At 36.6% G+C, this 22,396-nt stretch overlaps 1 protein-coding gene across 3 annotated transcripts in view; it reads left to right on the top strand.

Annotated features, from left to right (window-relative positions):
• MMS22L (MMS22 like, DNA repair protein) overlaps positions 1-22,396 on the top strand; it is a 143,793-nt gene that overhangs the window by 95,803 nt on the left and 25,594 nt on the right. For 2 of the 3 annotated variants that reach the window (XM_033234665.1, XM_033234663.1), the window contains 5 exons: positions 1,924-2,074; positions 4,377-4,528; positions 5,349-5,491; positions 10,652-10,811; positions 22,106-22,275. In XM_033234665.1, the coding sequence (XP_033090556.1) occupies positions 1,924-2,074; positions 4,377-4,528; positions 5,349-5,491; positions 10,652-10,811; positions 22,106-22,275 (776 nt within the window). The remainder of the gene's footprint in view (positions 1-1,923; positions 2,075-4,376; positions 4,529-5,348; positions 5,492-10,651; positions 10,812-22,105; positions 22,276-22,396) is intronic. The other variant, XM_033234664.1, reaches the window with a different exon arrangement.

Raw genomic sequence — 22,396 nt, 5'->3', positions numbered from 1 at the left:
GAATTGCAGACTGCAAATTTAGATTAATCTTTTTGAATATCACGGTTTAAGAGAAGTAGAAAAATGGGGATAAAAGCTAGAGGGGTCAAAGAGGAAGGTTTGTTTTTGTATGGTTTTTAAATAACATGGGAGAAATTTCAATGTATTTAAAATGCTTACAGGAATGCTCCAAAGTGAAGGAAAATTGCGTGGTACCAACAAAGTCACTTTTGTTTTAGTACCAAGAGAAAATGGGATCCTATAGAGAACTTGGCCTCAGTTCATCTCTAGTAGAAGAAGAGAAGGCAGAATAAGTGAGCCCAGATGAAGGCAACTGGGTGAATGTGGTAGCAGCTTGTGATAGTTCTCTTCTGATGTTTCTTGTTTCTCTGTGAAGTATTCAGTCAGTCCATCAGCTGAAAATGAGGAAGGAGCAGAAGGTGCTGGCTGTTGATGAAGAGTGAAGAGAAGATGTGCAATTGTACCCTAAGAGAATAAAAGACTGAATGGACTAGGGAAATGTCATAGGGATGCTGGCCAATTCTAAGAGCCTACTTGAAGTCTGTAGTCATAAATGTAAAGTGGTATCAGTCAGCATGGTTCTTCTCCAGCCATTTAATACTTGTACAGGTGCAGGTACATATGGGGAAAAGGCCAAGAGTTTGAATTAAACAGGTGATGATTTTTCCAGGCAAGTACACATATCAGGGAAAGGAGCAAGAGTTGGTAGGATAAATGAATTAGTATAATAATGGACCATGCAATCAAGCTTCCTAAAGAGGGACAGAGAAGACGTGGAGACAAGGAGGGATGAGGAAACGGTTGTAGGATCAGTGGATTGTAGGTCCTGATGGAATCAAAGAATTGTTGGAGTTGGGGGAGAAGAGGAAAGTTGGAAAGCTAGTTTGGAGTCAAAAATTGGGGTACTTTACAATTGAAATTACAGAGATTATAGTTACTGGTTAATGCCAAGGTCTCTGGGTATCAGCATGGGAGTGAATGGCTGACGTAGAATGGAAGATAGATTGATTAAATCAGAGTTGTTCAAGAAATCGAGAGTTCATGACATTGGAGAAAAATAATCACAAAAGATTATGGCAGGAGTGCTGTTGGAGAGCATGATAGTGAGCTACAGTCTAAAAAGAATGAGAGGAGGAGGTGAACTAGAAAGTAGTAGGTAAATGCAACAAAGATAGTGACTGGTACAACCTGAAGATATGAAATTCAAAGCTAGCAATTTTAGGGAGGAAGAAGAATAGTCTAGAAGCAGCAATGTGGACCAAGGAGTAATTTCACCCTATTGGTAGATCAAGTGGTATACAGGGAGTAGGAGAATAGACAGCCACCATTTCAGAAAGTTGCATAGGAGTTCTTAATAAATAATGTATTTGACAAGCAATATTGTACAAAATGAGTTTATGGGTTCCCAAGAAAAACCACAAAATAAAACATATTTGTTTAGCATGGTTAACTAAGGAATTCTAGTTCCTAGACTTTGTGAGTTCTAAAGGAAGTGGAGTGTCATTGATTGTAGGAGATCTCTGTTTAATAGAAGAGAGTAAGGTGAGAATGAACTGTTCACCTGTGGCAGATGACAAGGAAATTTGCTTCCTTGGAAGACTAGATGCTAGAGTGTAGGCACATTAGCCGAAACCTCAGGCATAGAATTTGTAATTAGGGGGAGCCATTATAGATCTGTAATGATAATGCAGAGATAAATTCTTCTAGGCCTTTCTTGGAGATCAAGATGCTACAGAAATTTCTATGACAACATGAATTTGTTCAGTTTTAGCTTTTTGTTTGCTCTACATTTCTAAATAGAACATTTTATTTTTTGGTACTTTAAAAAAAAAAAAAGCTGTTGTTATAATTGGCCAGGGATGTGTGGGTCAGAAATGGTTTTTAAAGATTCTTCACCTTAAGTTTCTCTCATTTTAAATCTAGACTTTACTTTGCTAGCAATGGACATGCCAAGCACAGCTCCATCAGATTTTCAGCCTCAGCCAGTTGTATCAATTATTCAACTTTTTGGTTGGGATGATATCATCTGCCCTCAAGTTGTAGCAAGATATTTAAGTCATGTCCTACAAAATAGGTACGTGCTTTTCTTTCAGGCATACACATTAATGCAAACCTGTGACAGATCAGTATCCTAGGAAGCGAAGAATTTTCAAAAATGAGGACTGATCTCTACTACATATACTCTCACTTTGTCAGGTTTTTGCTTTCAGTTTTATCAGCCTTTCGACAGTAGTAATAGTAAGAACACTAACTTATGTTTTGTGGCCTGCTTTAAAAAAAAAGAAGTTGTTTGTTAAGAAACTGTTTTTGTAAGACTGCCTTATCGTCCTGAAGTCACCTTTCTACACATCCCACTATGAAAGAAATTACACATTTATTATTACTGAATCTGTAAGACACTGGTATTTATTACAGTTTTTTATTTAATGATAGCTTTCCTTTTTACTACTAGATTTTTAAAGATTTCACTCTTAACTCATGAAATCATGAACAAGATACTTCACCTGAACAATGTCTTCCTTATCTATAAGTATTTCCTGCCACATTACACAAAAGATCTGAGGAACCTCACTTGAAAAAAATATACAATAAATAAAGTTACAATAGAAATAGTGTAGAATGATCAGGAAGATTTGAATAAGAACATCAGGATGAGGGAAAATAAATTAAATATACAAGCCTAAGAGGTCTTAGTCCTCTTTTTAGTAACAACTGCCTGTAGAGTGAGAGAGCATATGTTCATGACCACTTCTCTGTTTACTTTTTCTAGGGTTTTTATCTTTATTCTGCTTGCCACTTTCTTCATTATTATCTCACCTAGCTAGTTATAATAAGCCCTTGCTTTTCCCTTGGTAGCCATATTCTTTTCTGTCTTCTTCCTTAGCATAAACCTACACATATGCCGTGTGTACACACACGGCATATGTGTAGGTTTATGAGATCTTAGTCCTCTTAGGCCTGTATATTTATTTTATTTTCCCTCATCTTCATGTAGTTTTTGTCCAAGCTGCTGGTCAGTGGAAATAAAGAGATATGTAGTTGGTGAGCTAAGTCTTTTCCTAAGGAAGCTCAATAAGCAGTATCATTAAGTATACATTTTATCGTTGGGCTTTCTGTTGTAAAATAAGAGAGTTAATGTCAGTTGGATTACTTTTACAGTCACTTTTAGTTTGATATTTCTTTAATAGTAATGAACATTTTTATTATGTATTAAAGACTTTTGCTGAAATAGTTTGAAATAATTTCCACTGAAAAAATAATATTGTTAGTGTATTAGTAACATTTGAAGAAACTGAAATGCAGAGGTGTTATATAGCTTTGGGAAAGTTGTAAGGTAATAAATGACCAGTCTGTGTTCATCTTCATTGTGTACTTTTTTATGACAACTTATATTCAAGGTATTTCAAAACAACGTTTTTAGAGTTTGTATGAATTTTTAAAAATTTGGACTTTACATAACATTTTATATTTAGGTTAAGACCATCCCCGTCCTCTCTACCCTGATTAATGAATGGATTAGAAATCAGGTTTAGTGGCTGGGCGCGGTGGCTCATGCCTGTAATCCCAGCACCTTGGAAGGCCAAGCCGGGTAGATCACAAGGTCAGGAGATCAAGACTATCCTGGCTAACACGGTGAAACCCCGTCTCTACTAAAAATACAAAAAATTAGCCGGGCATGGTGGCGGGTGCCTGTAGTCCCAGCTACTTGGGAGACTGAGGCAGGAGAATGGCGTGAACCCAGGAGGCAGAGCTTGCAATGAGCCAAGATCACGCCACTGCACTCCAGCCTGGGCAACAGAGTGAGATTCCTTTAAAAAAAAAAAAAAGAAAGAAAGAAATCAGGTTTAGCCAGCCCATTGTCTTCATAGAAATAATTATTTTTTAAATCTGGCAAATGCTATTTTGCGAGGTAATTTTTAGTAACAACTCTCCGTATAGTGAGAGAGCATACACGTTCATGACTACTTCTCTGTTTACTTATTCTAACGGCCACTGATTTTTATTCTACTTGCCACTTCCTTCGTTATTATCTCATCTAGCTAGTTATAATAAGCCCTTGCTTTTTCCTTGGTAGCCACATTCTTTCTTGTCTTCTTCCTTGACATAAACCTACACATATGTCATCAGTGGAAAAAGGAAAATTGAAAATTAGAACATTAAAAATGAAAACAAGGATATTTGTCTAATATCTTTTTGGGTTTATATGTAGTATTCATTTTCAACAATGCATGTCTACATTGCTGTGTTTGTCTGAAAAATAAATGAGGCCAAGGAGTTGCGGTGATGTTAGAATGTTTTTCTTTACTTCTTAATCTATATACTCAGGAAACATTGTTGTTTTTGTTTTAAAAATATTTGTCAATTTGTTTTTACAGCACATTATGTGAAGCACTTTCTCATTCAGGCTATGTATCTTTTCAAGCCTTAACCATAAGATCATGGATTCGTTGTGTTTTGCAAATGTATATTAAAAACCTCTCTGGGCCTGATGATTTGCTCATAGATAAAAATCTTGAACAGGGAGTTGGTAAGTAAGTGTAGGTTTTTTGGGGAGGATGGAGGTATCTGTGGAAAGCTATTTACTATCTAGATCATTTGTTATGTAAATTAATAGAAAATATACAAAATATTCATAATTGGGTGTGAATACAAGCAGAACTTTATTTCCTTTTGTAGCCTGTTTCTTTGTTTTTGTTTTTGTTTTTTCAATTTTCCTGTTACTATATATGACAAACTTATCTGCTATAAAAGATAAAAGAACTTGTTTCCTTGGAAGCCAAGAACAGAAATTTGCTCCTCAGGTGACAAACTATTTTTTTTAAAGAAACTGATCACGAAAAAAGTAGAACTCTGAAGCGAATAATCAGATACCACACTGTGAACACCCTAGAAAGAAAAATACCCAATTATGAATAATTCTCTCCCATTTTATATTAGATATTTTGCCTTTCTTCTGATTTACAACTAGTCATTGAGTGATATTTGTACTTTTTAAAAAATGTCCCATGCAGTTCTGTTGTCTATAGGGCATGCCTTTTCCCAAAGCTATTGTTTATGGCCACTTGTTAATTTCAGGAAGGTTGGCCTGAAAAATCCTCCAAATTTACTTTAATATTTTATTATATCAGTTGCTGTTACATGAATAACTTTTGGGCAAGGATGTTCATAAGTGAAAGAAACTTAATTTGAAGTCCTTGTGTGGAAATTTGAATTTTAAAAGAAAGCATGTCGTAAGTGAAGAATGCTGTATTATTTCTCATATATACATTATATATATGTTGTGTGTGTGTTTATGTATATAGTATGTTATATAAATTGATATAACAAATACTATTTTATTTTAACAGAAAAAGAGTACACGGAACAGTTGGTCAAACTGACAAGATTACTATTTAAACTCTCAGAAGTAAAGAGTATTTTCTCAAAGGCCCAAGTTGAATATTTATCCATCTCAGAAGACCCTAAAAAAGCACTCGTTCGATTCTTTGAGGTATTTTTCATTTATTAGTATAATTGCCCAGATTAATTACAATTAATTTTCAGAAAAACCTTAAGTGTTCTTAAAGTTTTTCTATAAAATGAATTCTTATAAGTTAAATCATATTATTGATTGCCTGCTATTGAAAAGTTCTAGAGGAAGAAAAATGTGAATCTAAGGTATAGTACAATTCACACTTAAGGACAGCAGAAAAATTACATTAATGAAGAATAATAAAACTAAAGAATACTACAAAAAAGCTTTACTCTAAGGCTAATCTAAATTGTAGGAATATTGACACAGTTGCTGGACAACCGCATTCTTCAGATGCTTGGGAACTGAATATCCTTGGAAACATTCCATAATACTCCCATCTTAGTGTTTATCACCCTGTAGCGTACAGTGTAGGCATAAGCACCATCTACTTCATATGACAGTGTAGTTGGAGCATTAACATCCAATTCATTTGTTTTGTTTTGTCTCGATAATGAACCGTGCCATTCTAAATTTTGTTTTTAATTATTAATTTTACAGAAATGTATCTATGTGAGAGTGTTTGTTTTACAAACCTAGTTGAAGTTGTTAATGTGTTTGGATTAGTGTCTTTTGTAAGCTATTAATTGTAAAAGTTGGTTTATTTTCCCACAGAGTGGTTGGTATTAGCTGCAGTGAAAATAATTAAAATCAATAAGCTCTTTTCATAAATGTTAATTCTTCCATTGGTTTCTGTTAAGTTAAAATACAATTGTACGACAATTAGAGATGTCATGCAATCTCTAAAAATATTTGATAATAGTAAATGCAGATGTAAAATACCCATTCCATTTGGACCCTTATTTAGTTGTTGATTGGATCTGAACCTGCAATTAAACACCTGTGGTGTGCTGGGAGCTATAATGGATCAGAAATGGAGCTAGAAATCAAGTTCTTCATTGATAGCTTTCATCTAGCCCAAATTAATTGGTCTTTCACCACTAAAAAAATGAGTTTTTTTGCTGAATGCTAGATAGTATTATGCTAGAACTTCGTAGGGATTTGAAAAACCAAAAGAAGTAGTTCTTTATCTCAGAGAGCCTTTACTTTTCTGTGTATACAAGACATACACAAAGACTGAAATAGTAACACAAGGCATTATATGCTAAGTGCCAGTTGGTTGAATCAGTAGGTAAAGAAGTTAAAGCATTTTGGTATAATAATTTTGGATTTTATCCTGTGAAGAGTGTGAAGGCTTTGTAAGTTTTTAAGTAGATATGATTTGGTTAAATAATTTCTTTAATGAAAATAGATAACAATACTGTAAATTAAAGGTGCAGAGAACTATTGGCCAAAAACTAGTGAGGTGTAGAAGGAATCAAAGATTGAATGGTTGTGGGATTTCTGAATGGATATGAAATAAATGCTGTGTTTGACTAAAAGAGTGATCATACTTTAAGGAGAAATAGGAACATCATGATTTAGGGTGACAGAGAAGTAGGTGAAGAATTCAGTTTTAAATTTACTCATTTTTAAGTTGTGTCAGGTCTCCCCAAGATTATTCCTAGGTTCTGTGATTCACAGTACTTAGCATATAGTTGTATTCACAGCCATGACTTGTTAACCGAGGGATACAAAGCATAATCAGCAAAAGGAAAAGATGCATGAGGAAAAGTCTGAAGAAACCAGGCATAGCTTCCAAGATTCTTTTCTCAGTGAAATTACACAGGATATGCTTAATTCTTCCAGCAAGGAATTGTGACAAGACATGTGAAATACTATCTGCCAGGGAAGTTCCTTAGCGACTCAGTGCCCATGGTTATTATTGGCGACTGGTCACATATGCCCTCTTTGCCTCATACTTAGAGAATTCCAGTTCCAGAAGGAAAGCAGATATTCAGCATAAACCATATTGTTTGCATAGACCAATTTAGGATCAAGGAATTGTAGGAAACTTTTCAAAATCTAAGACCCCGAATACCAGCCAAGAGCCAACCTTGCAAGCAGGACATTTTAAGAGTAGCAGTCTTGGGTCTGCTATATTAACTCTTTTCTGCACAGACATGATAGTATGACATCTAAGTTATTATTATCAAGGTACTGAGAAATGCATGTTTTTTAGGCTAGGGAGGTTAAGCCTAAGCATAGAGATTATATTGAGAAGTCTAAGGCACTGGTATTCAAAAGTGTAGTCCAGAGACCCTTGGGAATTACTGATACCACTTGCTCAAAATTGTATTAATATTTGCACAAATAGTGTAAAATATTTTACATAAATCAACACTGTGGCCCAAGATTATGCTAGTATTCATTATAGTTTATACTGCCATGCATTTACAGAAGAAAAAGCCAGTTTCACTTAAGAATATCTTTAATGAAGCAGTAAAATTATTTATTTTATTACGTTTTGACTCTTGAGTACATGTACTTTCAGTATTCTGTGAATGACAATGCAAAGTACACTTAAAGCACTTTTGCTGCATACCAAAGCGATGTAGTTGTCTAAATGAAAAGCACTTGTGTGATTATTTGAGTTGCAAGCTGAACTGACTGCTTTTATCTTAAAAGAACAACTGACAAAGTATGGTTATTCAGACTTGGCTATTTGGCAGACATTTTCTCAAAAAATGAATGAAGTGAGTCTATCACTTCAAAGCAAACAACTGACAGTATTTGTTGCTAATAATATAATTCAGGCTTTCAAGAAGATTAGAATTTTGAGAAACTTGTATTTGCCATCGTGATCTTGAGAGCTTTCCGATATTTATTTTCTGATGAGAATGGTGGTGGTATTAACAGGTATGATTTTTTTTCCTGATATGAATAATGAAGTGTGTCAACATTGGGAAGCTGTGTAACTGAGTGAACCACAATTTTCCAAATGACGAATACAGGCTTTTTAAAAAGCATTCATGAATGTAAAAGATTCACTCAAAATACAAGATTGACCAATGGCTTTTAATTTAACAGAGTATAAAATGTTCATAGACATGGTTTCAGACTCCATGGTTTAGTTGCAACTAATCTGTAGGAAATACCACTTGTCAAGTTTTGGTATAATAGCAAAGAGGAATTCTCATGGTTATGTGAAAAATCTTTCAAAATATTTCTTATTCTTCCAGCCACATACATTTTTGAAGCTGTATTTTCTTCATCTGCAGCATACCACAATAAATCATGCAGAAGCAGATATGAGAATCGAGCTGTCTTTTATTAAGTCAGACATAAAAGAGATTTGTAAAAATGTTAAAAAATACTACTTTTCTCACTAAATTTGTTTTTTGTCTGGAAAATAGTCTTTTACTAAAATATGTTACTTACATGTAATGTTCATTATTATTTTTCAATGAATTTGTGAATAAAATTTTATAGTATCATAAATATCAATAGATATAACCCAAATAATGAAAAGCCCTTCAAGATCCTCAATTTTTAAGTGTGCAAAATGGAACTGAGACCAAAGAGTTTGCGAACATCTAGTCAAGGGAAAGAAGTGTAGAAAACAAAGGGCAGACAGCTAAATAAAGAGGAAGGGGATTAGTCATGTGTATCTCTTGTTCTTGTCTACTGATCTCACAGTCACTCATTTACGTTCACTGAGTTTCTTATCTTTTTTTCATTTCACGTTTTATTGTCAACATGTCCAACTTTAGTGTCACCATGGATTAAGCTTTCATTTCAAAGCTTCTGTAGTACTGTTTCAGTCTTTCACTTCTGCCCTACTTCTGTGACTACACCCTGAGCAGTAGAATCCTTGGAGCATCTGAAAACTCACTGGCTACCATCACCTGTCCTTCCAACTCATGAATGACCACATTGTAACCTTCCCCTCCCTGTTATTCTAGTACAACATTCTCCCAAGGCCTCATTTCCTTCCCTCTTCACCGTAATTAGACCCCTTGGGGCCTTACTTCCGCTACTCTTACCAACATTCTCACAATCTTGGATCTTTTTTCTTTTGGTCACACCTACAAACCCTCAACCTTGGTTCAGTGCAACCACCTATCTCTACTTTGTCTTACATGCTGAGTGCTGCAGAAGAGAAATCACAGAACTGTTTGTATTGGTGCTATTCATGGTCCAATTTAGGTCATTGGAATTCATTATAAGTTCTCAAAAATGGTTTGAAAATTTTACTACTTTACTTAAACTTTCTTTTTTTTTTTGAAATGGAGTCTTGCTCTGTCTCCAAGCTGGAGTACAGTGACACTATCTCGGCTCACTGCAACCTCCACCTCCCGGGTTCAAACCATTCTTCTGCCTCAGCCTCCCAAGTAACTGTGACTACAGGCACACGCCACCATCCCAGCTAATTTTTGTATTTTTACTAGAGATGGTGTTTCATCATATTGGCCAGGATGGTCTCGATCTCTTGACCTCGTGATCCGCCCGCCTCGGCCTCCCGAACTGCTGGGATTACAGGCGTTAGCCACCGCACCCGGCCACTTTCCTTAAACTTTCTAACCCATCTCTTAGCCAGTCTTCTCTTGATTCTTTTGTGACCTTTCACCCCTTGCTTGTTCTCACCTTTCCTCAATTTATTCTCTCATTTATTTCCTTTCCTCTTCTTCTCATGTCTCTGTTTTTCTGTTACTGATTCACCTCACATTTCTCTCTACCACTCTCCATTTTGCCATCTCTACCTTCTCTGCCCATCCTTTTTTTTTTTTTTCTGAGAAGTTAAGCTGGCATCCGATGGCTCATAAAATTCTAGGAAGAAAAGTGAATTCATATCATAAAGCTGAACTTTTTAGAGGTTTTGCTTGTAAAAATTTGGCATTACTTATAAGTCTTTCTTGTAGGGGAATTTAGGGATTTTGAATTCCTGGTAATCTACTGGGAAGTATGGTGAGCCAACCTGTTTGGAAATCATGATGTGATTTAGTTACAAAATATGTGTACATAAGTTTCACATTTTTTCCACTGATCTTTTGCTAAGTTGGCCCTTCTATAAGTAGTTATTGGTGAGTTTTTAAAAATTCTTCCTTTAACCTTTATTTTAATAATAAAAGACAAGACTTAATTCTTTTTACTTGTATTTTAATTGCTATGAATCTTTATTGGAAGGTTACAAATGAAAGCTTCAATGTAAAGGGCTATGGGTGTGTGTGTAGAAAAAGAGAGAGAAATTATATTTATGTTCCAAATCTTTATGGTATTAAACTTGGAAAGTTAAATGATGTTTTTCTTTATTTATAGGCTGTTGGTATAACTTTTGGGAATCTCCAGACACTTTCTGATAAATCTGCCATGGTCACAAAGTCCTTGGAATACCTTGGTGAAGTATTAAAATATATTAAGCCTTATTTGGGAAAAAAAGTTTTCGGTGCAGGGCTGCAGCTGACTTATGGAATGATGGGTATGTATTCCTGACATTATTTTGCTAGTAACATTTCCTTAGGTTGGGCCTATACTATCATGATGGATAGGTATATATTGGCTAAATCACTATTCTCCATACAATCATAAGAGTAATCTGAAATACAGTGATTTAGCTTAAAATAATTCATGCTGGCCTTCAAAGCTCTGTCTTGCTCTATCTCTTTTCAATACTTTTGATTGTTTTAATATTAAAATTATGATCAATACAGAAAATATGCTAGCACCAGTTGCTTTCAGTAGTCTGTCATGAGTCACATTTCAATACGTGAATAACTAGAATGGATCTTTTAAAAAAAAAAATGCGATGCTGGGAGCAAGATGGCCGAATAGGAACAGCTCCAGTCTCCAACTCCCAGCGCGAGCGACACAGAAGACCGGTGATTTCTGCATTTTCAACTGAGGTACTGGGGTCATCTCACTAGGGAGTGCTGGACAATTGGTGCTGGTCAGCTGCTGCAGCCCGACCAGCGAGAGCTGAAGCAGGGCGAGGCATCGCCTCACCTGGGAATCGCAAGGGGGAAGGGAATCCCTTTTCCTAGCCAGGGGAACTGAGACACACAACACCTGGAAAATCGGGTAACTCCCACCCCAATACTGCGCTTTAAGTAAACGGGCACACCAGGAGAATATATCCCACACCTGGCCAGGAGGGTCCCAGGCCCATGGAGCTTCCCTCATTGCTAACACAGCAGTCTGCGATCTAACTGCAAGGCAGCAGCGAGGCGGGGGGAGGGGCGCCCGCCATTGCTGAGGCTTAAGTAGGTAAACAAAGCCGCTGGGAAGCTCGAACTGGGTGGAGCTCACAGCAGCTCAAGGAAACCTGCCTGTCTCTGTAGACTTCCACCTCTGGGGACAGGACACAGCTAAAAAACAACAACAAAAAAGCAGCAGAACCTCTGCAGACGCAAACGACTCTGTCTGACAGCTTTGAAGAGAGCAGTGGATCTCCCAACACGGAGGTTGAGATCTGAGAAGGGACAGACTGCCTGCTCAAGTGGGTCCCTGACCCCTGAGTAGCCTAACTGGGAGACAGCCCCCACTAGGGGCAGTCTGACACCCCACACCTCACAGGGTGGAGTACACCCCTGAGAGGAAGCTTCCAAAGTAAGAATCCAACAGGTACACTCGCTGTTCAGCAATATTCTATCTTCTGCAACCTCTGCTGCTGATACCCAGGCAAACAGGGTCTGGAGTGGACCTCAAGCAATCTCCAACAGACCTACAGCTGAGGGTCCTGACTGTCAGAAGGAAAACTATAAAACAGGAAGGACACCTATACCAAAACCCCATCAGTACATCACCATCATCAAAGACCAGAGAAAGATAAAACCACAAAGATGGGGAAAAAGCAGGGCAGAAAAGCTGGAAATTTAAAAAATAAGAGTGCATCTCCCCCTGCAAAGGAGCGCAGCCCATCGCCAGCAAAGGATCAAAGCTGGTCAGAGAATGACTTTGACGAGATGAGAGAAGAAGGCTTCAGTCCATCCAACTTCTCAGAGCTAAAGGAGGAATTATGTACCCAGTGCAAAGAAACTAAAAATCTTGAAAAAAGAGTGGAAGAATTGACAGCTAGACTAATTAATGCAGAGATGGTCATAAACGAAATGACAGAGATGAAAACCATGACACGAGAAATACGTGACAAATGCACAAGCTTCAGTAACCGACTCGATCAACTGGAAAAGAAGAGTATCAGCGATTGAGGATCAAATGAATGAAATGAAGCGAGAAGAGAAACCAAAAAAAAAAAGAAGAAAAGAAATGAACAAAGCTTACAAGAAGTATGGATTATGTAAAAAGACCAAATCTACGTCTGATTGGGGTGCCTGAAAGTGAGGGGGGAAAATGGAACCAAGTTGGAAAACACTCTTCAGGATATCATCCAGGAGAACTTCCAATCTAGTAGGGCAGGCCAACATTCAACTTCAGGAAATACAGAGAACACCACAAAGATACTCCTCCAGAAGAGCAACTCCAAGACACATAATTGCCAGATTCACCAAAGTTGAAATGAAGGAAAAAATCTTAAGGGCAGCCAGAGAGAAAAGTCGGGTTACCCACAAAGGGAAGCCCATCAGACTAACAGCAGATCTCTCGGCAGAAACTCTCCAAGCCAGAAGAGAGTGGGGGCCAATAATCAACGTTCTTAAAGAAAAAAATTTTAAACCCAGAATTTCACATCCAGCCACACTAAGTTTCATCAGTGAAGGAGAAATAAAATCCTTTACAGATAAGCAAATGCTTAGAGATTTTGTCACCACCAGGCCTGCCTTACAAGAGACCCTGAAGGAAGCCCTAAACATGGAAAGGAACAACCGGTACCAGCCATTGCAAAAACATGCCAAAATGTAAAGACCATTGAGGCTAGGAAGAAACTGCATCAACTAACAAGCAAAATAACCAGTTAATATGAAAATGGCAGGATCAAGTTCACACATAACAATATTAACCTTAAATGTAAATGGACTAAATGCTCCAATTAAAAGACACAGACTGGCAAACTGGATAAAGAGTCAAGACCATCAGTCTGCTGTATTCAGGAGACCCATCTCACATGCAGAGACACATAGGCTCAAAATAAAGGGATGGAGGAAGATCTACCAAGCAAATGGAGAACAAAAAAAGCAGGGGTTGCAATCCTAGTCTCTGATAAAACAGACTTTAAACCATCAAAGATCAAAAGAGACAAAAAAGGCCATTACATAATGGTAAAGGGATCAATTCAACAGGAAGAGCTAACTATCCTAAATATATATGCACCCAATACAGGAGCACCCAGATTCATAAAGCAAGTCCTTAGAGACTTGCAAAGAGACTTAGACTCCCATACAATAATAATGGGAGACTTCAGCACTCCACTGTCAACATTAGACAGATCAACGAGACAGAAAGTTAACAAGGATATCCAGGAATTGAACTCATCTCTGCACCAAGCGGACCTAATAGACATCTATAGAACTCTCCACCCCAAATCAACAGAATATACATTCTTCTCAGCACCACATCACACTTATTCCAAAATTGACCACATAATTGAAAGTAAAGCACTCCTCAGCAAATGTAAAAGAACAGAAATTATAACAAACTGTCTCTCAGACCACAGTGCAATCAAACTAGAACTCAGGACTAAGAAACTCAATCAAAACCGCTCAACTACATGGAAACTGAACAACCTGCTCCTGAATGACTACTGGGTACATAACAAAATGAAAGCAGAAATAAAGATGTTCTTTGAAACCAATGAGAACAAAGATACAACATACCAGAATTTCTGGGACACATTTAAAGCAGTGTGTAGAGGGAAATTTATAGCACTAAATGCCCACAAGAGAAAGCAGGAAAGATCTAATATTGACACTCTAACATCACAATTAAAAGAACTAGAGAGGCAAGAACAAACACATTCAAAAGCTAGCAGAAGGCAAGAAATAACTAAGATCAGAGCAGAACTGAAGGAGACAGAGACACAAAAAACCCTCCAAAAAATCAATGAATCCAGGAGTTGGTTTTTTGAAAAGATCAACAAAATTGACAGACCGCTAGCAAGACTAATAAAGAAGAAAAGAGAGAGGAATCAAATAGACGCAATAAAAAATGATAAAGGGGATATCACCACCGACCCCACAGAAATACAAACTACCATCAGAGAATGCTATAAAACCTCTACGCAAATCAACTAGAAAATCTAGAAGAAATGGATAATTTCCTGGACACTTACACTCTCCCAAGACTAAACCAGGAAGAAGTTGAATCCCTGAATAGACCAATAGCAGGCTCTGAAATTGAGGCAATAATTAATAGCCTATCCACCAAAAAAGTCCAGGACCAGATGGATTCACAGCTGAATTCTACCAGAGGTACAAGGAGGAGCTGGTACCATTCTTCTGAACATTCCAATCAATAGAAAAAGAGGGAATCCTCCCTAACTCATTTTATGAGGCCAACATCATCCTAATACCAAAGCCTGGCAGAGACACAACAAAAAAGAGAATTTTAGACCAATATCCCTGATGAACATCGATGCAAAAATCCTCAATAAAATACTGGCAAACCGGATTCAGCAGCACATCAAAAAGCTTATCCACCATGATCAAGTGGGCTTCATCCCTGGGATGCAAGGCTGGTTCAACATTCGCAAATCAATAACGTAATCCAGCATATAAACAGAACCAAAGACAAGAACCCACATGATTATCTCAGTAGATGCAGAAAAGGCTTTTGACAAAATTCAACAGCCCTTCATGCTAAAAACGCTCAATAAATTCGGTATTGATGGAACGTACCTCAAGATAATAAGAGCTATTTATGACAGACCCACAGCTAATTTCATACTGAATGGGCAAAAACTGGAAAAATTCCCTTTGAAAACTGGCACAAGACAGGGATGCCCTCTCTCACCACTCCTATTCAACATAGTGTTGGAAGTTCTGGCTAGGGCAATCAGGTAAGAGAAAGAAATCAAGGCTATTCAGTTAGGAAAAGAAGAAATCAAATTGTCCCTATTTGCAGATGACATGATTGTATATTTAGAAAACCCCATCGTCTCAGCCCAGAATCTCCTTAAGCTGATAAGCAACTTCAGCAAAGTCTCAGGATACAAAATAATGTGCAAAAATCACAAGCATTCTTATACACCAGTAACAGACACAAACAGAGAGCCAAATCATGAATGAACTTCCATTCACAATTGCTTCAAAGAGAATAAAATACCTAGGAATCCAGCTTACAAGGGATGTAAAGGACCTCTTCAAGGAGAACTACAAACCACTGCTCAGTGAAATAAAAGAGGATACAAACAAATGGAAGAACATACCATGCTCATGGATAGGAAGAATCAATATCGTGAAAATGGCCATACTGCCCAAGGTATTTATAGATTCAATGCCATCCCCATCAAGCTACCAATGACTGTCTTCACAGAATTGGAAAAAAACTGCTTTAAAGTTCATATGGAACCAAAAAAGAGCCCGCATTGCCAAGACAATCCTAAGTCAAAAGGACAAAACTGGAGGCGTCATGCTACCTGACTTCAAACTATACTACAAGGCTACAGTAACCAAAACAGCATGGTACTGGTACCAAAACAGAGATCTAGACCAATGGAACAGAACAGAGTCCTCAGAAATAATACCACACATCTACAGCCATCTGATCTTTGACAAACCTGAGAGAAACAAGAAATGGGGAAAGGATTCCCTATTTAATAAATGGTGCTGGGAAAATTGGCTAGCCATAAATAGAAAGCTGAAACTGGATTCTTTCCTTACTCCTTATACGAAGATTAATTCAAGATGGATTAGAGACTTAAATGTTAGACCTAATACCATAAAAACCCTAAAAGAAAACCTAGGTAGTACCATTCAGGACATAGGCATGGGCAAGGACTTCATGTCTAAAACGCCAAAAGCAATGGCAGCAAAAGCCAAAATTGACAAATGGGATCTAATTAAACTAAAGAGCTTCTGCACAGCAAAAGAAACTACCATCTTGGGGCCGGGCGCGGTGGCTCAAGCCTGTAATCCCAGCACTTTGGGAGGCTGAGACGGGAGGATCACGAGGTCAGGAGATGGAGACCATCCTGGCTAATATGGTGAAACCCTGTCTCTACTTAAAAATACAAAAAAAACTAGCCGGGCGACGAGGCGGGCGCCTGTAGTCCCAGCTACTCGGGAAGCTGAGGCAGGAGAATGGCGTAAATCCGGGAGGCGGAGCTTGCAGTGAGCTGAGATCCGGCCACTGCACTTCAGCCTGGGTGGCAGAGCAAGACTCTGTCTCAAACAAAAAAAAAAAAAAGAAAAGAAACTACCATCAGAGTGAACAGGCAACCTACAGAATGGGAGAAAATTTTTGCAATCTAGTCATCTGACAAAGGGCTAATATCCAGAATCTACAAAGAACTCAAAAAAATATACAAGAAAAAAACAAACAACCCCATCAAAAAGTGGGCAAAGGATATGAACAGACATTTTCAAAAGAAGACATCCATACAGCCAACAGACACATGAAAAAATGCTCATCATCACTCGCCATCAGAGAATGCAAATCAAACCACAATGAGATACCATCTCACACCAGTTAGAATGGCAATCATTACAAAGTCAGGAAACAACAGGTGTTGGAGAGGGTGTGGAGAAATAGGAACACTTTTACACTGTTGGTGGGATTGTAAACTAATTCAACCATTATGGAAAACAGTATGGCAATTCCTCAAGGATCTAGAACTAGATGTACCATATGACCCAGCCATCCCACTACTGGGTATATACCCAAAGGATTATAAATTATTCTACTACAAAGACACATGTACACGTATGTTTATTGCGGCACTATTCACAATAGCAAAGACTTGGAATCAACCCAAATGTCCATCTGTGACAGACTGGATTAAGAAAATGTGGCACATATACACCATGGAATACTATGCAGCCATAAAAAAAGATGAGTTTGTGTCCTTTATAGGGACATGGATGCAGCTGGAAACCATCATTCTTAGCAAACTATCACAAGAACAGAAAACCAAACACCGCATGTTCTCACTCATAGGTGGGAACTGAACAATGAGATCACTTGGACTTGGGAAGGGGAACATCACACACTGGGGCCTATGATGGGGAGGGGGGAGGGAGGAGGGATTGCATTGGGAGTTATAAATGATATAAATGATGAATTGATGGGTGCTGACGAGTTGATGGGTGCAGCACATCAGCATGGCACAAGTGTACGTATGTAACAAACCTGCACGTTATGCACCTGTACCCTAGAACTTAAAGTATAATAAAAAAATAAATAAATAAAAAGAAATAAAAATGCTGATCTATTGTTAGAATTGAAAACATCAGAAAACTATCACTTACATCTATTTCTATGGTCTGCTCTGTATGAAGGAGATAGGATTTAATACAGCACTAAAAATATTTATGCTTTAAATCTTGTTTCTCACAATACTCTTCTCTTTTCAAAAGAAATCTTTTTCTGTGCCTATTCTATAACAATGGAGTTTATCTTTCTTTAGGAAGTCAGTAATTAACATATCTTTGTTTACTAAAACCGTGGTGCTAACCAAAACTAGAAATTGGATAAAGGTAAATGAGAAAGATTTCCTTAGAAACTTTTATATGGAATTTAAGTTTTTTGGGTTTTTTTTTTCTTTATTTCTCTGTGGTCAAACCTTTTATCTGTTCCCTTTAATCTTATGAATGTAGGAATAAGCCTGATTCGGGCTGTCTGAAACCTTTTATCTTTGTTGTAAAAGATAAAGGCGAATGTGAAAATGTGTATAGAAAATGTAAATTATAGTAAAAGCTATAGCAATTCAGGCATCTTAATTTTAGAGAAAAATATAAGTGAGAATTTATAAGTTTAATAGTAAAATCCAAATTAATAAGTATATTGTCATTCATGCTTATAATTTATTATTAGTGTCTACACAAGTTTTCTGTTTCCAGATTTAGATTTTTGCCAAGCTAAATGTCTGATATTGACGTGGGACAAAATTCTACTTAGGAAAAATTGAGGACTTTGCTTTGCTGCCTTGTTGATTTTTGACTAAATGGCTGATCTGTATTCTTTCTTTTTGTCTAGGTTTCAAAGACTAGGAAGAGTATATTGCTACAATGTTGCCCATTTATTTGTTAGAAATTAGAATAGGTAACTTAAAGATTTCTTCATGTTAAAGGTTTAGAATAAAACAGAGAAAGAGCAAAGTATAAACTTGGGAGAACTCCAAGGTGTTTTAAAATGTTGGGATTGCGATAGCATAACAATTTGAGGGAAGGGGTTAACCACTGAAACATTGTACTTTATTTACCTTGACAGTTCCTAACTGGGGACACCTCTCCTGTTCACTTACAAGGTTGCAAGACTGCTAGTGAAAGGCACAGAACTGTTGATGAAATCACCCTTCATATTAAGGAGAAGGCATCTATGATCTTAATTGTAACTCAGTTATTTCTGAAAAGGCAGGGTGGATCCATCAGCTTCGCTCCTCTGTAAATTTTGTTTTGTTTTTCTCGTTCTTCATATCTCATAGCTTTTCTGTTTCCATGTATAAGGCTTTCAATCATCCCTGCCTCTTTGGCCATTCTTCCCCATTTTGCTTTGTAATTGAAATTCAAGTCATGACCCTTCGGTGCCAAGCGCAAATTTCCCCACTTTTCTCACATTCCCAAGTAGACTTGATCATCTCTCTCGTTGCGCTTCATCTGTCCTTTTCTTATGACATGATATTATTTATAGTTTGCCATTTGTTACTATTATTTGTGTACTTGACATGCCTCCACCAAATTTCAAACTTGTAGTAGCCATATCTTTTGAATTTTTTATTCCCATCATCATGTATTTTGAACAAAAAGAACACTTATTATGTATCAGGCGCTGGATTGAGAGTAAGAGCTACATTAAAGAGCTCCAAAGTAGGAGATAATGTATGTATACTATATAAATATTTCTGGAATTTAATAACTTTATTAACCTAGCAATAGTACATAATGTGTTTTTTAATGTTCTTTTTTGTTTTTCTTTGTTGTTGTTGTTTTTGAGACAGAGTCTCCCTCTGTCACCCAGGCTGGAGTGCAGTGGTGTGATCTCAGCTCACTACAACCTCTGCCTCTGGGTTCAAGCAATTCTCGTGCCTCAGTCTCCCAAGTAGCTGGGACTGCCGATGTGCACCACCATGCCTGGCTAATTTTTATATTTTTACTACAGACAGGGTCTCACTATGTTGCCAAGGCTGGTCTTGAACTCCTGAGCTCAAGCAACCTGCCTGCCTCAGCCTCCCAAAGTGCTGGGATTACAGGTGTGAGCCACTGTATGCAGCCTTTAATGTTCTTAAATGAGCAAAATTACTTTCTAACTATAAAGATTTAAAAATGTATATTGTAGTGATCCCAGTTGTTACGTAGGGTAGAAAATAGGCAAAATACGTAGGGTAGAAAATACAGAGGATAGAAAATAAGTAAATACTCAAGGGCTTGTATAGTGGTGATCACTGAATGGGGAGATCCTATTAAATTTTCTTGTATTTTCAGTTTTATTCATTAATAAATAATATATTTATAGCCAGGAAAAGAAAAAAAAATTAGGTTTTTACAAAGGTACTGTATGTATTTAAACCTTTCCTAGTTTTTACTTTAAAAATATTTTTATATATCCATTTTACATGTTTAATAACACACACACACAAAAATATTCCTTGCTGAAACCTAAAAAGTAGGCGTCTGATAGCAAGCAGTAAAACAAATATCTCTACCTTATATGAATTCCTAAAGCTTAAAGTCTTCAGCAAAGTGTTTTAACCGTTGCAGAAAATGAAATACAGTAGTTTCCCCTTATTCATGGGGAATATGTTTCAGTACCACTCGTGGATGCCTGAAACCGCAGATAGTACCAATCCTATATATGCTGTGTTTTTGCCTATACATACATACTTATGATAAGGTTTAATTCATAAATAAGGCACAATAAGAGTTTAACAATAATAACTAATAATAGTATTAATAGAACAGTTGTGACAATAGATCGTAGTAAAAGTTATGTGAACTTTGTGTCTCTCTCCAACTGCCTTCCCCACACCCTCATCAAACTATCTTATTGGTGTCCTATACCACGGGCAACTAAACTATACCACGTGGTACCCTATCTCACAGGTAACTAAACTATACCATGTGGTACCTATACCAAGGGTAACTAAAACTGTAGAAAGTGAAACATACCTGTATGACACCTGAGAGTAATAGGAATCATTTCATATGCCAGTGATGATAGCAGTTTCCCTTATGGGTATGTTAATGTTATTAGAATATAAGTTCTTCTTATATTGCTGTCATACTGAAATTTTCCACCAACTGAAGAAATGAGGAGCAAACCAGCATTATTTAAAACTTTGCTAAGTGAACATTATGTTTCTTTATGATTGAGTATTGTACTTTTATAACAAAAGATGAATGTTGCTGTTTGTTCTTGGAAGTGATAATTGGTTGAGTTTTTTTCTTTAACTTACTCTTCCATAAGCATATTTTTTTTCTTTCAGAGCTTAAATTTTAAACTTTATTTAATGGAAATGACTTTGAATTGTATCGTTTTTGCCTTCTAAGATGGAATAAAATATGAAAGTTTATGCAGTAGATGTACCCCTGTACTTTTTGGATAAGCACTTAATCTGTTTTTAAATTCATTTTTCAGTAAGAAGACCTCAATAACAATAATATATCCTAATGGGAATTATATATCTGCTCTTAATTACTTTATTAAACAAAGGGTGCTCATTTGTTAAGTTTTATTATCATCAGATGTGGCAATTAACAGACTTCTAGCACCAAGGAAGCCATAATATATTTCAAGTAGCAAAGAAATCTGTTTCTCTTCATTCAGAATTAAAATTTTGTTTGTTTATATTAAATAATCGAAAGGTGTAAAACTGAAGTTCATGGAGGTTAACTGAAGTTCGTGGAGATTAAGTGATTAGCTTATAGCTAATCCTGTTTTCCCTATTTTAACAATTAAATTTAATTATACTTCTATTGCAGACTGAATTGAGGCCATCTATAAAATTATATGTAAGATTAAAATATGAAGAAATAGAGGTACAAAAAATGTGGAGTTTCATGATGAGGCCCAGGGAAAATTAGTATGCATATAAAACCATAATACATAATCCTACAGTATTCTTTAAAAGGTGGATTGTTAATTTGCATCTGGGCATCCAAAAAGGGAGATCTGAATAATTTCAACATTCAGCCAATGTAGTCACATAATGTATAAATATATTCCAGTGTATATGTGAGTGTAAAAAGATTGAATAGCCCTTGTCTAAAATTCTTGGGACTAGAAGTATTTTGGAGTTCAGATTTTTTTGGATTTTGGAATACTTGCAGTATACTTAACCAGTTGAGCACCCATAATCCAACAGTGTGAAATGTGAAATGTTCTAATGAACAGTTCTTATGATCATCATGTTGGCACTCACAAAATTTTGGATTTTGGAGCGTTTCAGATTTTATATTTTCAGATTAGGAATACTTAACCTGTGTATATATTAAATGCCAGTTGCTCAGAAAATGTATGTTTTCCTTGGCCCAGAACTCTATGAAAAATTTGTCTCTTCAGTGAAATATATGAATTGACATAAGTATTTGTTATTTGTACTATGTGTTTCTTCCTATATGCTATTTTAATTTGGTCCCATGGGCTTTCAATACAAATTTTTTAATTAAATGACAAAATGTTCTGGTCAGACGATAACAACAACATGCTGTTACTTCTCTTCTTTGTTAGGAATTCTTGTGAAATCATGGGCACAAATCTTTGCCACCTCTAAAGCCCAAAAATTACTATTCCGGATCATAGATTGTTTACTGCTTCCACATACAGTATTACAGCAAGAGAAGGAACTGCCTGCACCTATGTTGTCAGCAATTCAGAAAAGTCTTCCTTTGTATCTCCAGGTATAGTATGTGCGGTTGCTTAAAAGTGTAAAAAAAATGGAAACTTTGCCTTAAAAACATAGTTTACGAAATGCTGATTTAAAAACCGTACATTATACTCTCAAGTGATTGTGTGGCACAT

The sequence above is a fragment of the Trachypithecus francoisi genome, unplaced genomic scaffold (genome assembly GCF_009764315.1).
Source record: "Trachypithecus francoisi isolate TF-2019V2 unplaced genomic scaffold, Tfra_2.0 Lachesis_group15, whole genome shotgun sequence".
NCBI classification, from domain to species: Eukaryota; Metazoa; Chordata; class Mammalia; order Primates; family Cercopithecidae; genus Trachypithecus; species Trachypithecus francoisi.
This window is presented reverse-complemented; position numbering and strand designations above follow the sequence as displayed.